Below are 22237 nucleotides of genomic sequence, written 5' to 3'. Positions count from 1 at the left end.
AATTTAGTATATATTAATATATATATATAATATTATATATTATAATAGATATAATATATATTATATATATATATATATTTTTTTTTTAACTGCTAAATACAAAACCAAAGAATTCTTACAGGAAAAATAAAACGTTATTAAGAAAAATGCATGATATCCAATCATAAAACTAATTCAAGGAAAGATCAGTATTAAAAACTTACGAAACAACTGAGAGCAGCCCTGCTGAGAGAGGACTAGGAGTACTGGTGGATGGCAATATGGACATGAGTCAGCAGTATGCCCTCACAACCCAGAAAGCCAACTGTATTCTGGGCTGCATCAAAAGAAGTGGCCAGCAGGGCAACAAGGTGATTCTGTCTCTCTGCTTCGTGCTGGTAATGCCTCACCTGGAGTACTGCGTCTAGGTGTGGAGTCCTCAATACAAGAGAGACATGGACCTGTTGTAGTGTATCCAGAGGAAGGTCACAAAAATGATCCAAGGGATGGAATACTTCTTTTACGAGGACAAGCTAAAAGAGCTGAGGCTGTTCAGCCTGCAGAAGGCTCCAGGGAGAACTTACTGCAGGATTTTTTCAGTAAAATTTTCTATTACCTATTTTCTATAACCTTCCTTACTTTGTTTGAAAATTGAGAACTCAACCACTTAGTCTTTTAAATATGAAAATAATTAGATACCACTTTTTCCAGTAGTCTTAAACAAATACTAGGAAGATCATGTACTTCAGATGCATCAAAGATCATATTTCTAGTTGTTTACTAGAAATACTTGAAAGATTAGTACTGACTCCTTACTGTAAACATATCTCTATTTAGAGAGTAGAACATTCATACAAATGAGCTCTATCCCAACCACAGCAATTTAAGCATAGCTTGAGGGAATACTGAAGAGAAGAATGTACAACTTCTTCTCAATCCACTTAAAGGTACCAATCTGACTTTTGTCATCTACATCATTTTGAGGCTTCAGTAGTCTAGTCAATTCATATATTCATTCCTCCCTTCCATTCTTTTCCATATCTCAAAAAATGTGATATTTGTCTTCTAAATCCAGTGTAAGAATAAGATTACTTATTCTTCTAAGACTTAGACTTCATCTTCTAAGTTTAAGACTTAGAATAAAGCTTAAGTCATTTCACTTAAAATTTTTAGCACAGGCCTATTTAGATTCTTGCTGACTCTAGAGTAAAATCTGATAATTAGAAAAAAATTAAGCCTGCCTTTAACTTTTTAAGTTCAGGGCATTTGCCGTCTCCATTTAAAATGATTACATCACTTATATTTTGTTACTTAGGGCGGAGACTGGTCATTCTCAAACCCAATATTAGTATTAAAGAGTTTGTATTTATTGCTACTCATTCAGACATTTTACATTTCATGGAAAAGTATGCTATGAAAATGTACTGTTTGAGAAGATTCAGATGTCAAATCAAGTTTAAATCACGAAATACTTACTTAATCCTGTTCATATTGCATTCTTTTTGGGTGAGTTCTTTCTGGTTCACAGCTAGCTGAGATGACAAGTTACTGCATTTACTACTTAACTCTTTCAGTTGTTCTCTTGCATCTGTTAAATTGGTTTCCAACGCCTGCGAAGAAAACATTTAGAATATATTAAAAGTAACATATAGGAAAGAGTTGAAATCCACTAAAAATTATGCATATTATCTACATGTCTACATATGTGTATGTATCTGCACATACATATGCATGTATTTATTGTGTTCTAAGGAAATATAAATACGTATATATGCATGTATGCATACTTGGAAAATGTGATATTCAGGAAAAAAAAGCATTTCAAATTTTAGGTGGACACATACTCTAAGAAGTTTCACCTAATTCATTTGTTGCAGAGTAGAATAAAAATCCTTGCAAATCAAACAGTGCTTTTTTGCATTGGTATCAAACAGGAAAAAAGTTACTACTTACAAAAACCAGCTGTACTTTTACTGTTTAAAATTCTCCAAAGATCATACAGTATTTTAACACAGAATTCTGGATATAATTTTTTTGTGATACTCCTTGTCAGACTCCTATATTCTGATTTTGCACTTCCAATCCAGAAAAAGAAATGGTAAACGAGGAAAAAAAATGGAATTGCTCATTGAAAACAAAGTCACAACTCCTTTTTTACTGAAAGCCTAACTATACACGTTAGCACAGTATGAAGATATATCCGGGAAATATAGACGTGCAGAGCAAGTCAGCTCAACCAAACAAGAACTACATGTCTCTACATGGTGATCTTAACTAGAGTTCTCTGGAAATCCAGGTGTTTGGAATAGCGCTTTAGACTTTAAGAAGTTTTATGATTATTCTGTGATTCTATTCTATGATGTTATGATTCTCCCAGGGTGTTTTGAGACAAGAATAGAAACAGAGATAGTACATCACTATCTAGATCAGAGTTTCAGAGTGTGTCAATGCCTTTAGACATACTTCATTATTACACTCATAATTATTTATTCTCAGTATGGTAAGTATTCTTGGATTTGTCTATAAATTAAAAATAAACATCTCCTAGTAGGACAGTGTTCCAAATCCTCCACTTAAATAAAGATTTAATTAAAGAAATAAAGAATTGCTCATATTTCCCTTTCACCAATGATATCTCAAATATCAAAATACTGTGAAACGCTGAAATGTAGTTCCCTGGAATTATTCACTTAAAACCAGTGAATAATGAATTTCCTCATTTAAAGTAGCTCAGAAGTTACATATCTGGATGTATCAGAAGCGCACTACAATCAAACGCTTTGAATTTCGACACTAATCATTACATCATGTTAAAAACAGTAATCTTAATTTGGAGAAATAGCAATGAATAAATGAAATAGAAAAAACTTTGTTTCATGATAACTCTTAGGTTATTCCACCTGTTTTTTTCCATTGATCAGTCACCATTCAATCTTAAAGGCTGGATAACAAAATTTACTTTTTTCAGACAATAGATTTCGAATGACAGGAGAAAGTTAATTTTATCAACACATGATAAAGTCTAATAAGGTTTACAACGTAGTAAGTCAGATAATTTATGGTTTCTCCTGAGGATTGTTTTTATCACAAGGGTAAGAAGTATGGCTTACATGAAATGAAAATTGCCAACTTAAAATTTTAAAGTTAGTTTAAAGTAGCTCACGTTTTCTGTGAATAAATGCTATCTGTGTATTACCTATACTGCACTAACAAGTTGCAGAACTTCTGGTATAAGTTAAAGGAAAAAAAATCTGATCTCACCAATCCTCAAGTTATCATCCACTGCAGGATAAAATACAAAGAATAGGTAGAAAACGATTTTGTCTGAAATACAACTATATGAAGCTATACAATTATAGAAATTAAAAACAGCATACTATGAAACAGAAAAATACTATAATATCATATAGTGAAGCATTCAGTATAATCTTTGTACACCAGTCAGGAATTCAAGACTATGAAATCCTCCAAACTTTTTACATTCAATTCCTAAATATTTTCTTTAATTATCTCAATTCATTAATTGCCTTTTAGTTGATACAGTATTTGAGAAAATAGTTTAATTGTGTAAGCAGGCATACTGAAATGTGGATTCTCCAAAAATTGATTTTCAAATTAATTTGAATTGTACATTTTGACAGATAAGAATTCAAAATTTTAAAATACTATGAAATATACTAAATTAAATGCTTTTAAAAATACAGTTAGTCAAAATACCTAATAGCTCAGCTATATTTTATGGGGAAGAAAATGCATGTTTCTGAGAAAAATAAAAGCAACAGTAAAAGATATGATGCTTCTACATAACAGTACTGAAAGCAAAGCATGAAAATTAAGTCTACTGTTAACACCCTTACTCACTTCTACCCATGAGAAGTGAAGACCCTAACTAAAGTAAAATAAAGATATACAGCAGAACAACAAGGCAAAACATTACATAAGCATTTCATTTACTTCATACTGAAGAATAAACTCCAAAAATTCAAAGTCAAGGTGAATTTAAAAAAATTAAAACATGAAAAGAAAAACACGTAGATAAGGCATGGAGAAGCACAGTTTGCACAGGCTTTGAACTGAAGGTGAATTAAAACTAAGGTTTTACTTGTAGCTCCAAACACAGCAAGGGAAGTTGCATTTAAACACAGTTTTGTTGTTCTCATTTTTTTTATTGTTGTTCTGAATTGACAGAACTAAGAACATTTTTTCAAGTTCCCATCTTAACAAAACTAATTATTCAGAAGAACTAAAGTTCCAGACTCCTCTTGACAGGGATATGTATTTCTCAGCATGCTTCATTTTAAAAGAGAAAAACTCTCACTGCATCTTTAAAAGCTTTAACCTTCAGACATCAGGTACTCCTACAGATACCTTGCCAACTAGAAAATAACAAAACACTATGCAATTCTACTGTCTTTTAGGTCACCTTCCCTTAAAATCTGCCAGTATGCACTTTTTTAAAATTTAAATTAAATGGACAATCAAGACATAGCAGGTTTGTTTTTTTTCCTCTCCGCTTTTACAAGTTGAATTTCAGACCCCTACTGAGTCTAGTGGTAAGTCTGCAAAAGTGACATATAACACTTTTTCGGTATGTATCATTTAAAAATTCAAACAATTTTTATCTATAAATATTTTTACAGTCACTTGAGAACAATACCATTATTGAATCTGCTCATAAATTATCTTTTAAAAGCATTATAGGGGCATGTTATATTGCATTAGAATATAATCTGCAGCCTGCTATAGTATAGCGTGATAATGTTGTATTTAGTCTCTGAGGACAGGGAAATTATTATTCTTTATTGTTTGTAAGCAATCCTGTTAAGAGCCAATCTGCCATCCAATATTGATTCCTGAGAGCACTGAGTTAGAAACAGGGAATGTCAGGAACAGATAGACAAACTCAAATTTAGGTTTATATTTTCTAACAAATATTTACAGGAAGATTATATGTAAAAATGGTGGTGAACTATAAGATCAACTGTGTGCCTTTTACAAATGCAGACTTTACTAAATGCAGACAAACAATTATGAGACAACATAATATAACTTCATAGATATCACATAAAACATTTCCCTCTTGCAGGTAGCATTTTTAATACGCTTTTCAACCCTTCCAAATATCCTGTGAGGTAATCAACTTCACCTAGAACTGTCCACTACCAAAAGGAGTACAGTCACTTGTCTAACGTCACATAGGAAAAACAAGGTGCAAGTGGGGGCATCAAGATCACAGCATATGGTGGTTTAACTCAAATGGGCAGCTAAGCTCTACTAGGCCACTCTCTCACTCCGCCTCCTCAGGACAGGGGAAGCAAATATGACCCCCCCCCCCCCCCCAAAAAAAAAAAAAAAAAAAACAGCTCATGGATTGAAATAAAAACAGGGAGATCACTTCTCAGTTACCATTATGGACGAAACAGACACAGCATAATCATACCATCATGGAATGGTTTGGACTGGAAGAGACCTTCAAGATCAACTAGTTCCAGCCCCTCTGCAATAGGCAGGGACACTTCCCTATAGACCAGGTTGCTCAAAGTCCCATCCAGCTTGGCCTTGGAGATAAGGGATATTCATGTAATTTATTGCCAATTGCTAACAGCTGTGAAATCTAAGAGCAAACTGAAACCACTTTCCTCATCTACTCACTTCTACTTCCCCACTCTGAGAAACATAGGGGAATGGGGGCTGCGGACAGTACTTAACACTCCATCTCTGCAGCTTCCTCATGGTTACTCTGCCACTGCTCCATGCAGGGTCCCTCCCACAGGACGCCATCCTTCCCAAACTTGTTCTGTGTGGGTTTCACACAGGCTGCAGCTCTCCAAGCACAGCTCCAACATGGCTCCGTACCTTCAAGAGCCCACAGCCTTGAGCACGCACACACACACAGAAGTCCCCATAGGCAGCACATTTCTGCAAAGATCTCCAGTGCAGCCATATCCTCAAGCATATCAACTGCTGTATAATCAATGAATGTACAGATGTTATAATTACAGAATATACCAGAGAGTTTAGCTAAGCAGGTTATTATACAAAAGAGAATAGACAGAAAGCTTACCGGTGTCCTGGGCTCACTGCAAAACTCCAGAGGAAAGATCTCCAGAAAGAGATCCTTCTCCACTGGTAGTCAGCTCTTAAATGGGTCTAGGAGAGACTCCACCCCTTCCTGCAGCACAGGTGAATTGCCTTCACCTGTGCTCCCGTGGCTGACTCATTGCTCGCCTCAGGTGATCAATCAGAGGTTCAGGCCGTGATTCAGCAGTTCCCATATAACTGCTCACCTCAGATTTTTGTCATCTGCAAACCTGACAAGCACGCCTGCTATTTCCTCCTCCAAGTCACTAATAAACACACTAGACAAGATAGATCCAAGTTTAATACTGCATTATGCCACTTAATACCACCCACCATTATTAGCCACAGCCCTCTGAATTCAAGTATTCAAAAAGTTGTGTTTTTTCTTTTTTTAAACATGTTGTTACTCATCCATCCAACTGTAACATCTTAGACTGTACAAGAAAATGGCAAGACAATGCAAAAAACATCTTGCCAAATTTAAGGTCAATCACATTCATTGCTGTTCTGTTGTTTGCAGATGCAATTATTTTATCACAAAAGATAATGGGATTGTTCAAGAATTACTTAGGTAAATCCATGCTGATTTCTCATAGTTGTTTTCTCAATTATGTGCTGAGAAATTTATTCCAATAAGACTTTCTCTATAATACTCCTGAGGACTGAAGTGAGGCTGACCCATCTTTGGTCTCGGTTCATGCTTTTTACTGGAGACCTCCCATAATCTCCACAACTTCTGACATGAATTAACTTTTTCAGCAGCCTTGGAAGCAGTTCAGCTGGTCCCATGGATATCAAGTATAAGTCAAGTTCTCTTTACTAACTCTGACTTAATCCATCGCTGATAGGGACTTCTGTATCCCTTCCTATATTGTAAGGTTTATCTACTGCTTCCTGCCACTATTCCATACTTCCTCTCAGGAAAAGGCCCACATTTTCCTTGATCACAGTTTCAGTAGTGCAAAAAATTACTTTTATTAACTGTACTCACTTGCAAGCCTAAGCAGCAGAAGGGCTACCTCTTCTCCTATGTGCCCATGCAATGTTTCTGAATTCATCCTATGTAGCTCTCAATGCCTGCACAGTTTTTTATTTTCCTGCCATACACTAGCATTTGGTGATGAGCTCTGTTTAGTCAAGCTGCATTCCTGAGGCAGCCACATTTTCTAGCCACATGTTTTCCAGAGTATGAAAGTGGAAAACACCTGGGCTTGGAGGAGGCTATCTTTAAAGTCTTGACAGCTTTTCCTGAGCTCTTAGGGCTCAGGGGATTTCCACCTATTTCCTGCTATTCTCAAGCTGAAAAGCCCACTCCTTAATTCTAGATCTGTACTGTACTACTGTCCTCTCTTTATCTTCTCAGGCTCTTGAGATTCATAATTTCATGACCAGTACTACCATGACTTCCACTGATTATTAGTTCCCAATTAGCTCTTTCTTGATTTTCAACAGAGATTCAGCTACATGTCATTCCTGGTTGGCTCAGGAAGCACCTTTCTCACAAAGTTTCTTCTGACACACTATCTTAACTTCATTGTCATCCCAATACAAAACATCAACACTACCTATTCCAATCCCTGAAATCATACGGCTATGATGCACCTTTCTCTTTTAAGCAAGCCCTAATAGCCAGGAGAATAGGGAATTAGGAATTTTCATTGTTTTTATTGTAGGTGTTGGTAACAATAATTTTCAATAATTTATCAGATATTACAAGCAATACTTTAAACAATTTGAAATATGTGAAAACACTTCTAAGTCATTAAACCATTTCACTCAAACTGCCAGCAAACCAATCACAGTTCTGAAAAAGCACATAATCTTACCACAACCACTCCACGGGCTTGATTTGCAAGAACTTAACTTCTAATGTTAAAAGATCTAAATGAAACTCTGTACAAAGGTTTTTGATTAGTAAAAGAATCGGAAGTGTCACCAAAACAATTAGATTGCTGGGGAAGCAGGAGGGAGTGAAGTTGAGGAAAAGAAGTGTCCGGGCAACATGTTGATTACACATTTGCTATATTTAATATACTGGAAGGTGATGTACATTGATAGCATAAAAGAAAACAGTGTTGTAAGAATTCATTAGCCATTTTAATAAAAGGATCCACTAACATGTATGGCCAATATAAAAAAACTCTGATACTATGTTTGCAGCTTTTTTTTTTTTTTTTAAATAATAAATTAAATAGAAATTGGCAATTTTCTCCTAACAGGACAAAGTAACATTTAAATAAAAAATACAATATTCTGTACAATGTATCCAATTATTTCCTTTTTTTTTTTTATGGTAAACAATGGAAATAACTTTTTAGTATAAGTATATTCAATAATAAGGCCTCCACAGAGGGGAGCCCTCTGGAGTTTAGAACACAATTTATTCAAAACTGCTGTTAAAGTTTTAATGTGTTCTTCCAAAACAAATATCAAGTATACTGCAACCAAATTATAGGCAAGTAAATAATATACTGAGAAAAAAATTGTGAATGGAGAATACTTTTAAGCTTTTATTATTTGATATATATTTTAACTTAAAATACAGTATCTTTTATTTTTTTAATGATTACATTTTAAGATGACTATTTGAAGTCAGATTCCTGCTTTGCAACATCAATTTTTAAAAAGCTGTGGGTTTTAAGTGAAGGAATGTAAATGAATGCAAGTCCCTACTGGTAGATTTGAATATATAACTTGTTATTTAAAGAAAATAACTTGTAGTGCAAATGTCTGGAGAAGTCATTTCTGAAATAACATCCATGAATCCATTCCACTTCATACCTTTATTCTGGCATCACTGCCAGATTTTTCTGTTTTCCATTGTACCTCCTGCTTCCTCAGTTTCTCCAGGTCATTTAGCAGGTCAGCACAGTAAGCATTTAATCCCTTATTTTCCTCCTCCAGGCTTTTTATAACCAGTCTGTTTTGCTCTTCTTTCTTCTGTGCACACTCCTCAGTGTCCTGTAGAACAGTACCACAAGGGCCGATAAACAAAAAAAGTGAGAACTAATCAGCAAATATAAACTGTGCAGTTTTACCCTCACAGCAGCTTCTTCTATATTTGATAGCCAAGGTCACCTGTGTACTTTTATTGGCCTCTTTCATGCAGGTGGAAGGGTCATATTTTTTAGCTGGATGACAGCTTTGATGAGTACACATTTGCAAAGAGCCCATTAATTGATCAAGCTGCCTTTGATGCTGTCCCCAGCTATTTTTGAGACCCACACAGACATATCCTCCCAGACCTCGGCTTTATCAATTAATAATGCCAGTCCCATCAGAATCTAATTACAAGAAGCCACATCTTCACACTCCTACTTTCTTTGCTCCATTTCCATCATTAACTATTTATCTGAAAGTTATAAAGCTTGGATTCCTGGCTTTAAAGCATCTTCCTTAGAGTTCATATGTGAGCAAATGGTAAGGTATAGCAAGGCCTAAGGCAATTTTTTCTCCAAGCTTGTCACTTTCTGTGCCACAAAGGCTGACACTGCTTAAAGAACTACTTCAAAGCTACAGTGTTATAAAACTATGTACAAGTCAATATACCTTAAGTTCTTGGCTTTTATCTTTAAATTTCTGCTTCAAATTACTGAATTCATTCTTCAAACAGGCATTTTCTTCATCCACAGCAATTTTTCTCTGAATTAAGTTATTTATCTCTTGCTGCTGGCCTGAGAGTCTCTGTTAAGAAAAAAAAAATCTGCTAAGCAAGAAGCAATTACAAAAAGAACATATATGTATTGAAAACATTTTAGACCTAATTTATGTAAAAATCTACTATATGTAATTTTTTGTTTCAGTACTACTTCAACCATACCCAAAACTGTACCATAAATATAAAACGCAGTAATGGGGAACTAAATATTTGCTGCTACCAAACAAAAAATCCATTAAGTGCAGAAATGAACAGAAATCACCCAGTCAAGCTTAGACAAAGACAGTCATTTGTACAAATTATATTTGTGGTTGAGAATTACATTAAAAATAGTTTTTGATTTTCACTTTGAACATACCAAAAATCTAGCCACAACATAGAGATGAAAATTCTCCAAAATTCATGAAGAGAAAAAATTACTAAGTGAGGAAGCCAGAAAGATTATATCACAGTATGAAAGGAATTATATCTAACTGAATTTGAAGCAAGACAATGGCACACAGCAAAATCTCAATGTCATTAGAAAAAACAGTTTGAACTTTCTTAGTTCTTGTTAGGTTCTTGCATTTTATTTTTGAGACATTTGCATTAAAGCATCTCCAGTTTTTAATACATATAGCAGCACTCCACATTTTTCCTCAGGAGCATGTTTTAATTCCACAGACTGTTGTATCCCTTGCACTAATCAGAACAGCATTTATATACATTATTTTCATAGTAATAATGCTGTAACTGTGGAAGAAACTGTTGTCTCAGGGTAAAAATACAGTTGCTTTCTCTCTAATATACCATCTAAATGAAACACATTCAGAAACATTAAAAAATGGTCAACATAAGTAAGTATATCTTCATAAGGTTTGCAAATTCCAAATGGTTAATTCTGTTTCATACAATGTCAGACACGAAAAAGAAGAAAAACATATTAAGAAAAAAAAAAACTAACGTGCATCAAATAATACAGCTGAAACTGGTCCAATAACCACCGCTTTTAAACGAGGATGTGAAAGTTAGGACGAACAGTACTTATGTCATTAGCACAAACAGCATCTACATCACCAAGAAACACTAATTCACCTTCAAAAGAAACCTATGGAGTACAGGTAGCATCGATGAATACAAAGCAAGCTATGAAAAGGCAGGCAGAGCTTGGTTAAATGCTTTACAGTGTCTGTGCTACAGTATCCACAGCATCCACACTGTACCAGCAAGCTATCTACAATCCTCACAGAAAGATGGGGCAATTTTGAAAATCTGGTTCTGAATAACAGTCTCTCCACAAGATAGAAATGTTCTTCTCTGTCCTCCTAGGCATTATGCTGAAACATCTAACAACTAGTTTAACATTAAAAACAACTTTTTTTTCAATATTCCTGGAGTTAAAACATATAAAAAGCATTAATTTCACATATTTGATTTTAAAATAAAGACTGGTCAGAGTTGTTTCTTTATTATCATTTAAGCCACTATTGAGCTACAGTGATACTAAGGCAGCAGAAAGTTGTGCAGTGACATTAATCTATGCATTTAGAAAAAGTCTTAGTCATTAAATGTATCAGTTTCTTTTCGTGGATTATATCTTTGCCTTTATCTGTTCCATCCTTTACTTTTTAGCAGAAATCTTTACTTTAACTTCTGCTGAGTTACAACAAATCTCTGCTTCTCTTGTGTAGACCTCTGCTCCTTTTCTACACATCATCTCCTCACCATTCTTGCAAATGTTTTTATTATTCTTTTTTTTCTCCTACCACCAACTCTCAAATGTTTTGTATACATCATTCCTCCACATACAGGTATTCATTTATCCTTCCGAACAGTACTTCTATCCAAACGTTGTTCTTAATATGGCACATTTATTACAAAATGAAAAACACTGCACTACAAAGTGAAAATATTTTTCAGTAAAGTACAAACCTTTATACTGGTTTGGCATACTGAGAAAGGGAATGCAATACAGCTAGCATGTGCAGCAAATACTGAAAACTAACCAGGAACAGATAGTGTCTAGTGAACAGTGTAGGGGGGCATGAGGAATATTTTATTTTTTCATAACAAAATCAAAAAGTTAAAAAAAGAAATAAAGAAATAAAGGAAAATAAAAATGAAGAAAAAAAAATAGAAGCCATGGTAGAATTCAAAGAAAATACAAAATGACAGACTTTCTAACAGAACTCCAAAGAAGCTAGAAAAGAATGAACTTGAATTAAAGAGAACGGAAAAATTAAAGCAAAATCAAGAGAAGTAAAAGAAAATACAGAGGAACCTTATTCTGACATACTTGAATTTTTCCTCATATACCATTACTTCAAACTGACCAACAAACCAGACAAAAAATACTCAGAGGATTTAATTAATAACACCTTTTTACAAACAGTTCTGTCACGTTAAGACTCAAATGTTAGTACACTGAACTAGTTTCTATTTAAAACAGTGTTTACTTGATAATTAAACCTCGAAACACTAGCATAGTTGTTTATTTTTATAATATAACTAACTCCTCTGCAGAGACCCATTCTACAGCACTGGCATTTTGAATAAAAAGAATAAAGTTAGTGTTTACCTAACATTAGAGATTCATAATCATTCTTCCTTTTCTTCCAAAATAAAGATAAGCCAGAATTCAGAAATGTGTAAGAAACTTTCTTCAGAAACATAACACAATGAATGATCCTTTTTAGTTTGGATGATTTGTTACATAAGATGCTACCGTTTATCCACAAATTCAGTGTGAACACGCTATTCCAATTTCACAACATTCAAATAATGAAATTGTTGAAGACTACTGACAAGTTTAGAGGAACGCACAAAGTATTTCAGATTTGATTTATATATATGCACAATCAAACTTTATGCATGTATATGCATGAACATAAAAGCACATAGATGATGTACTAAAAATCAGCTTGTGCTTTTTTCTAATTTACTTAGAAATAGTTTTCCATAATCATGTAAAACAAACTCAACCAGTGTGGGCTTCTGTTTTTTTTTTTTTTGTTTGCTTTTTTATTTAACATAATTTTTAAATTCTTGTTTCCTTGATAAGAATACTTATATTTTTGTCCTAAGAAGGTAGGATGGATTTACTGCAAGACAGACAGCATGCATTAAGCAGACATTAAAGAAGAGACAGAAATTAAACATAAGCTTAATCAAAGACTTGTTTCTTGCATATTCTGAACCATCCAGACATCAGACCTAAATTCAAAAAGCAAAATATTTGTTCAGACATTATTACAGTTACAGGAACAAACTGTTGCTAGCAAATAATCATTAAGTCACATTTTTTTGAAAGTATGAATCTGTATTACCATTGAAAGCATTATTTACTTTGTCTGCTTCCCTCCCAATCCCCTAGTTCTGAAAGAATCCATGTAAGTGGCTCCTTTGAGTCTTTCTTCTACCTCATTATTGCTTGTTTAACATTTAACAGGATAAGTATATACTGAAAGAACACTATCCACCCAAAAACATCTGTTCAGTAGAGTTCAAGATTCACAAATACACACCTACAAAATCTCAAAGTTTAGCTCCAGCTCTTCTAGTGTACATATGCTAAATTGTGTTGAAATTAAGCATATATACATATAACATGTTAAGCATGTATTTTATGTGTTATGTTAAGTATATGCAAACACATGCATATGTTTCATACATAGCATACATTCAAAAAGTAAAATCAGAAAGATCTGCAGTTTATAATGCAATGCTTTCCAGCAGTGTGGATAATAAGAAAGGCATGAAAATACTACAAAAGTGAAAGTAGTTATTTCAAATGCTTGTTCAATACTGCTAGAATGGAATTTTAAACTCAAGTATGCCACTTACTTTGCATAAATGCAGCATAATCAGACATAATCTTGAATCAGACTCGCACACTAATTACTTATCCCCACAATTGACCCACGTAAGACTTTAAATCAACCAAATGGCAACTACACCATATCAATCACTAAGCAGCAAACTCACCTGGGTTTTCTACAAAGTCACCTACTATGCAGCATTGAAGCATTATTTAGGTAAGCTATACCTGCATGGAAAAAATCCTGTTATGTTTCGAGGCATTTCCTGAGTGCCATTCTGTATGTTCTAATCTTTTCTTCCAAGCAAATTGAACTTTTACTATCCTACCTGTTCATATCATATGCTTATAAAGAAAGAAAAAAAAACCAAACCAGCAAACAGGAATACTACTCATGAGCTATGATTTGGTAGAAATAAGTCATAAAGAAGAATTTCTAAGATACAGACAATTAAATAAATTATTATCTGCCTTTGCTTGCACAGCTGTTCTTACATTTTGCTTCCTCTAACAATGGATTACGTATACAGTAAAAGGAATTGAGTAAAGATTCATTTCTTACAGCAGAGAATACAAGCAGTGCTCCTGTAAAACTATCCCACCCTGGTAGCCAAGTGAGACAAGTGAACCAGAAAAACAATATATACATGGTCAAAAACATGGGGCAACCATTCATATGACTGTATTTTGCCACATAAAAACACACATTGAGAATTCACCAAGTTCTACAGTTTCCATTGTTTTTTTTTTAGATAATATAAAATACAGGTTAATGCTACAGAAGAACAATCTCAAATTTTGCATTGATTGCAGTCGTGCTTGTTTGAATACAACAGGATAACAGCAAAGTTCAATAGACTATTGACATTCTACAGCACAAGAACTTCTGAATATAAATAAGACACTTCTAAAGGTTTCTCCATAGACAAGCTTGCAAATACAAGAAAGATGTGAATTCACTCTAAGAAAAACCAAAGAGATCTGCTGTTACACTAAGCTGCAAAGAACCAAAGAGTACCTCTTCTATACTGTCAACGTTCAGAATGCTCCAGGCAACAGTGTGTACAAAGAGAAAAAAAACAAAACAACTCTGTGATCTACTAGAATAGATCTGATATTTGAAAAAATATCATTCTAGAATTCATTTTTACCCTTTCCCATGGCACCTCTTTAACTAACAAAATAAAGGTGTTTTCCCCTTCCCCACCCCAAAAGTGTCCAATTATTTACAAGAAATAACTACTTTTATTTAAATACTATCAAGCAGCAAAAGAAGAAAAATCACATTCTAAGAAATAGATAAAAGCAATGGGAAAGAGTTCTTTTAGTTCTGACTTTGAAAGGAAACACAAAGTCTTTTAAAAGGTTGCTACAATTTTCAGTCAGTTTGTTGTGAACAAATTCACAAAAAGATACACACTTTTAACTAAGGGAATTTTGACAGTATGGCACCTCATGCAAGACAGTGGAAATGACAAAAAAGATACAACTCTAATGTTAGGCGTTTGTTCCAAAAAAAAAAAAAAAAAAAAAGTCTATAACTCTTGGCCATTGCATATGCTATTTGATGTTGTGTTGTCATAGACACCATCACTGAACTTCCAGTCTTCAATGAAAGATATTTAAACATTACGTTTTGTACACAGAAAGGACTATGAAACATCAGCCGTACTTACTATCACCGCGTAAGAGGGGGAATCGATGTTTTTGAGAGAAGGAAAATACCCATGATACTGCAATACAAAACTGGATCAGTCCATATCATTGAATTGGTATGCCTAGCTAGATAAAAGCAAGGTGTATTTCATGTCAATAAGTTAATTCATATCTATTGATAGTTTATCAAGATACCCCTAAAAATCATCCTACCAAAACACAAAGACAACAGATATATCCTTCATTACTGATGCTAAAGATACAGAAATATCACAAGGCAACTGATTTCTGTAACAGGGTGATGAAGCTTTTAATGAAAAATCTGAAGCCTCTACATTTCGATTTAAGTCCCCATCTATGACTGTAATAAAAGGACATGCATTCCATTTCCACTACTAAAGAAAAGTGCAGTAGTATAACTATACTGTGCCCTACAGAAGATAAAAGTGAGCACAGATAAGATAACTAATAAAAAAAGTGAAGTATTTATTCCAATACAGCAATTTTTAATGAAACTGACATCATAAGTGAAATTAATTTACTGCATACATTATTCTACTATCCACTAAATAAAAGTGAAAATATTCTCTTTTAAAATGCTTTTCTCCAAAATTTCTCCTTCATCATCTACATGTATATTCTCCCCACTTTCAACATCTCATTTTCTACATCAGCTACTTGAGGCCAACTTATGCTCCCAAATTTCTCTCTTCCCTTCCAATTTTCTTTTTTTCCTAGTAAGAATTAAATGTATCAGCAACATTTCACAGCGTTCCTTCTCATATTATCAAATTTCTCTTTATATTTTTCAACTTCATTATTCCTTGTTTTTCTAAAATTGAATACTCAGAAGCACGTTTAACATATAATATTCCCAACAATATTCAGGTACAGTGTCCTCACAAGAAGAGAACTAACTAAAGAAAAAAAACAAATCAAACAAAAGAAATCCAGTCTTTATTTTCTAATGTAGAATAAACAGAAATTCTATGTAAATAATTAATGCTGTTTGTTATAGATGGCATATGTAGTATTTTGCAATCTGTATGCTGTCCTTTCATAGTCAAAATGACTCTACCCATTTATGATACAAAATGTAATTATTTTTTACTCCATACAACTCCAAAACTAAAATGCTGACAAAGCTAGCTGGTTTTACAGTACTCTTAACAAAAGATGACTGTATTCAGACACCTGTTCAACTTAGAACTTGACTCCTGACAAGGCCAGGAAAAAACAAGGGGAAGAAAAAACACAACTGACACATATAGTGGATTAAAATGTAACTCGTGCAACAGTGTTATACATATCTCATTATTAATTCCTATTTTTCATATTTGCCCTTAAGCTGTAACAATCTTAAAGGAAAAAAAAAAAAAAAAAAAGCAAGGAGAGGAGAATTGAAGTGCAGGAGACTGCTTAATTTCCCTACCACCATCAAACATTTGCTTTTATACTGTTCTGTGCTTTCCAAGACTCCAAAATTAAACAATTCTAAGGATTTACCTAAAAAAAAAGAAGTATGAAGCTACCAAAAAACATCAGCAAATCCAACCCCATTGTTAATAAGAATTTTTGAACTTCTGTTTCTACCAACAATAGATGTGAATTAAAACACAGTAAGTTTGAAGACGTATACAAGAAACAAATTTCTTCTGTCGTCTGTTCAAATGTTTTTACCTACCCTTTGCACGCTAGAGAAACAAGGCAGATTTTTTCTCCAGTTGAAAGAAGAAAGGGAGATCCTTTACAACACTTTCATTTAAAAAACATCAGGTAAAACGGTTTTGTAGAGAAGCAGATCAGAAATATGAGTAGATTACATCATTTTGCAACTCCTCTATCACTAGTTGGTCTTGCACCTGAATTTTCACCTGATCCACAGATTAAGATAGGTTCATAGAGTATAATCCATTGCAAACACTGTTCCCCACTGCCCTCTTTAGGCTAGTCTGATATGACTAATTTGGTGTCTTCAGCAAAGTTTGCTTTCTTAACTGTACTTACCCAACAGAATTTTTCTGTATTTCAATAGATGTGGTAAAACACTGCAGGAATTCATGTAGTGACATCATATAACCTTGCAGCTCCAGCATCTCACTTCCACTAGCATGGAAATAACTATTTATTCCAGCAATCTAAGTACATGATAGCACCAACAAAACATGACGTGTACCACTGCTTTCCAACTAAGCTCCTCCTAATAGCTACCCAGCAGAGCTTACTTTTGCTCACTCATAAGAAACAAAGTCTTTTTACTCTCTTCATTCCTTACCTTTAGTCCTTATCCTCTCCTGCTCATGTATAACACAAGTGTTGCCAGCAGCTGTGTTTTAGTACTGATAGTGGAAGCCAAATACCACTTCTGGCACAGTTACCATAAACAGGTTTGCTGTCTCTGACACAAGAGTCACAAGTGCCTTCCACTTAGAGGAACCTTTTCACAAGAACACAATTTTAATTCTAAGATCAGGCAGCAATGCTGAAAATCTGCCTGTTTGCCTCTAAGGGCAGCTCTTGAGGTAACTACAACAATGACAAAGCAATCTACACAACAATCTTGCCGTATCACCACTAACATCACCTTAACTCTTTCCTCTTTTGTCTAATGGGTCCCAACACCAGGTCAGATTAGATTTTCTATAGTATCTCTAACACTGTACGGTAAAGCAGCACAGCCCAACTTATTGATTCTTTCTCTACTCCATCTTCTCTACTTAGCAGCTATGTTTTGAAATGATGCAAAGCAGCAGTCCAGCCCTCCAGGTCAGGCAGTAGAAAATCCCACCTCCTTCTTTCATCCCACTGATTTCAAATCAAAACCAATAATCTACTAAGCTGAGCTTTTTTCTTCTCTTCATTGCAGAGCATGATCTTGAGAGCACTGGTTTTATTTTTCCTACACCTACAAGGCCTGCAGAAGGTCAATTCAAGTCTTTGTCTCTGGAACTGGGTATGACTGTGAGATCTGCAGAAAAGGACACCCAAAAGTGTTTAGTCCTAACTCTGCAGTATTTCATTACACTCACATACATCAACATTGCCAGATCAGGTGCAGGAATGAAGAACAGTTGTTACTATAACTAACTCCTCTGACAAGCCCCTTCTTAAGGCTGGTCAGCAGATTCATATTGGTAGTACCTAAACTCAAAAGGCACATCATGCTTCTTTCTACTACTCCTGTCTTGAACTTGAGGGAATTTCCCTGTATTTCAAATAAAAATCCTGATACATGAAAAGAATCTTCATCTACCATGTCCTTTAAGGGGAAATAAAATCCAGCTTACTCATCTCAAAATTAAACTAACCATATAATGTAAAAAAAAAACTGTTTCACCAAAGGAAATATAATACACTAAATACATGTTTGATTGCAGTATTTGTAGGTCTCATCCACTGGAGAAACTTTCTTGCAAAGTTTACAAACTCCACATGATCTCATCACTGCTGACACACTTAGCTGAATCTCCTATTACTGAAATTATTCTCATGTCCTCCATTACACAAGAATAAGCAATGCTATATGCAACTGGAAAAAAAATGTTAACATAGCAATAATAAATGTGTATGTTTGTCTTAACCTAATAGCATATTATTGCAAAGAAAAATAATCAAGTGAAGATACAAAATTTAAGAAAAAAAATTATTAGCATTAATTAATGCTTGACGGTAGAATGATGCTTCTTTCAATTGGACCCCTTAAGGAGGCTTTAGTATAGATTTGTACAACAAGCTGAAGATTTTCAAGTAGACATAATGAGGCAAGCTAGTCCTGTTTTAACTACTCTGGAGTATAATCAGTTGATAAGGTTTTGAAACATTACAAGGTCTAGGACAAAAAGATTAGCTTTAGTTCCATCGGATCAAAATTGAAACCTAATTAATTAGAAGTGCTATAAAGACAAAAAAAAATGTTTATTGCTACTTTTGTTCATCTATAATTTCATCATCTAAAACAAACAGAAGAAGATAATTTAATGTTTCATGAATAGCAAAAACTGAATTTCAGTTCCCATCTTGTCCTCTCAAGTAATAGTTTATGTTACTTTAATGTATTCTTTCAAAATCTCACCTTATTTTAAATGAGAAATAAAGATGGAAAAAGCCATAGATGACAGCACCCAGTGATCTATTTCTTGCACACACACAAATATTATACATTAGATAGATCAGGAAGGAAAAGTTTTCAAAGCAAAAAGGAGAATGAAAAAAAAATCTGCAGCAGTAAGCCTGTGGAACAAGAACAAATCAAATTCTAGGAAAATGATATATTCACATAAAGACACTAGTTATAAAAACTATAAAATTAGAAACTGCATATGTGGTAAGGACACAACACTACTAAGAAAAGTTTTTAACTACTGCTTCGTGATTCTGTGGTGCTAAAAGACGAGTTAGTGAAGAAACTTGGTAGATCAAGTTGATAATTGAACTTGAGGTCTTCTCCAGCCAAACCAATTTTGATTCTATGAATTAATGATACTAGCCACAGAAAATAAAAATGTCGGTAATAACAGTGGTATCACAATTCATCCACCAAGATCAAAGGAGTCAAATCAAATCAAAGACTGTATTACTCACATTTCTAAATTAATTATATTAGAAGATTTTCAGTGATATCCTAAAAAAAGAATGTCTTCAGTCAGTTGAATTATCTCAGTACAAAAAAAGTTAAATTAAGTTTCGGTAGTAAATAACCATATGTACCATATTTACTGCATGAGGAATATTATCTACTATTTACAGTCACTTTAACCGAGCTTCTAGGAATGTCAAGATAAACTCTAAGCAGAGTACAACAGAACTCTCATATTGCTCAAGAACTCTCAGATATTTCGTGTTGCCCTATTAGGGTTTTGTTGCTGTTTCTGTCAGAAACACCAGCCTACACACATGTAAATCTACAAGAATCATCATTTGTTTGTCTTTTTTTCCCCCATAGTCTGCATGGATTTGTACAATCAGCTGACAAGTGGCCACTCAAATTCCTAGTAAAATAATATTCTTACAAAAATGTTACTGTTGCAACAGAAATCTCTATGTGATGCATGAGGAGGAAGATAAAACCAAGAGAAAATTGGACAATCTCACCTTTCTAGAGGTAAAAGATTGGTAGACTGCAACATGTAAGTTTGAATTGTTGCTATCTGTACTTCACAGAATAGAATTTCTAGTGTTATTACTGTCAAAACTGACACTTCCATAAGCAATATATTTGCAAGTTAATGACAAAAAAAAAATCTTTTTCCTTAGATGAACAAAGAACAAATCCAGAAAGACAAAATAATTGAGAACGATTTTCACTACTTTGCTCTCTGAGCCAGCTGCCTCCAAACCACCAAGAACAATCCAAAATTCAGAAAACAGTCCAGTGGCACCTCAGCAATATCTTCATCAATGACACTGATGGTGCAATCAAGTGCACCCTCATCAAGTTTGTGAATAACACCAACCAGTAGGGTGCAGTCAACATGCCCAAGGGATTGGATGCTATCCACAAGGACCTAGACAGGCTCCAGAAATGAGCCCAGAAGAACCTCATAAGGTTCAACAAAGTAAGTTCACAGTCTTGCACTAGGGTCATGGCAACCCCCACTACCAACTCGAGCTTGGAGATGAAAAGATTGAGCACAGCGCCACAGAAAAGGACATGGGCTATTGGTGGATGGCAAGATGGACATGAGTCAGCAATGTGCCCAGAAAGCCAACTGAGATGCAAACTAAATATAAGGAAAAAGTCTTGTACAATAAAAGTGATGAGGAACTAGGACAGGTTGCCTAGAGAGGTGGCAACCTCTCAAGACATTCAGGGTCTTGCTGGACAGAGCTCTGAGCAACCTCATCTAACTGTACATGTCCCCACTCAATGCAGGAGAGTTGAACTATATGATCCTTAAGGGTCCCTTCCAACTCAAGTGATTCTATGATTCATTAACGATCTGGATGAAAGGACAGAGTATATCCTTACTATGATGCTGATGGCAAAACTAGGAACTGAAGGTTCAAGGGTCTGCTGCCATGTAAGAAGTATCTTGACAAATTGGAGAAACAGTCTGACAGAAAACTTGCACCACAAGCAGTAGATCAACCAAACTGGTGGCCAACTATGATTTCAAGACATGATTGGAAATGAGGGAGAACAGTGGATATTGTCTGCCTTGACTTCAGCAAGGCTTTTGATGCTGTCATCCACAAAATTCTTGTAATGATGAAAGGAAGTATGTGATAGATGAGCAGATAGAAAGGTGGATTCAGAAAGGGGAGACTGGAAGAACTCAGAGAATTGTGATCAGAGGTGCAGTGTCTCATTGGAGGCATATAATTATTGGTGTTTCCCAGGGGTCAGTACTGGGTCAGGTCCTGTTCAGCATTTTTATCAATGACTTGGATGAAAGGATAGACTGCATCTTAACAAGTACGCTGATGATGCAAAGTTGGGAAGAGTGGCTGACAAACCAGAAGGCTGTGCTACCAGTCAGTGAGATCTAGAAAGATTAGAGAGTTGGACAGAGAGGAGCCTTACGAGGTTCAACAAGGGCAAGTGTAGAGTCCTACACCTGGGATGGAATCACCTCACACGTCGGTACAGGTTAGAGGCTTCTGGAAAGGAGCTCTGTGGAGAAGGACCCCGGTGTCCTGGTGGACAAGAGGTTGGCCATGACCCAGAAGTGTAATGCCCTTGTGGCCAAGGAGAAGGCTGATGGTATCCTGGGGGGCATCAAAAAGAGCATGGCCAGCAGGACGAGGGAGGTTGCCCTCCCTGGCTACTCTGCCTCGGTGAGGCCACTTGTGGAGTACTGTGTCCAGTTCCGGGCTCTCCAGTTCAGAAAAAACAGAAACAGAGACGTTCTAGAGGGAGTCCAGCGAAGGTCTACAAAGTTGGTTAGGAGCCTGGAGTATCTCCTGCACAAGGAAAGGCCGAGAGACCTGGGACTGTTCAGAAATGAGAAGGGATCTCATCACAGATCGTAAGTATCTCAAGTGCTGGAGTCAAATGGATGGTGCCAGGCTCTTTTCAGTGGTGTCCAGTGACAGCACAAGGGACAGTGATCACAAACTGGAACACA

At 35.1% G+C, this 22237-nt stretch overlaps 1 protein-coding gene across 1 annotated transcript in view; it reads right to left on the bottom strand.

Annotated features, from left to right (window-relative positions):
- Window positions 1–1455: 1455 nt before the first annotated feature.
- The window catches only part of LOC100538965 (centlein-like), a gene marked incomplete at both ends in the record, with an annotated part of 36157 nt that continues 15375 nt past the window's right edge, over window positions 1456–22237 (bottom strand). Inside the window, 3 exons of the mRNA XM_031557777.1 lie at window positions 1456–1589; window positions 8842–9021; window positions 9610–9744. Coding sequence (XP_031413637.1) covers window positions 1456–1589; window positions 8842–9021; window positions 9610–9744 — 449 coding nt within the window. The remainder of the gene's footprint in view (window positions 1590–8841; window positions 9022–9609; window positions 9745–22237) is intronic.

The sequence above is a fragment of the Meleagris gallopavo genome, unplaced genomic scaffold, assembly GCF_000146605.3.
Source record: "Meleagris gallopavo isolate NT-WF06-2002-E0010 breed Aviagen turkey brand Nicholas breeding stock unplaced genomic scaffold, Turkey_5.1 ChrUn_random_7180001957487, whole genome shotgun sequence".
NCBI lineage: Eukaryota > Metazoa > Chordata > Aves > Galliformes > Phasianidae > Meleagris > Meleagris gallopavo.
The sequence above is the reverse complement of the archived record's forward strand: the minus strand, read 5'-3'. Positions and strand labels throughout refer to the sequence as shown.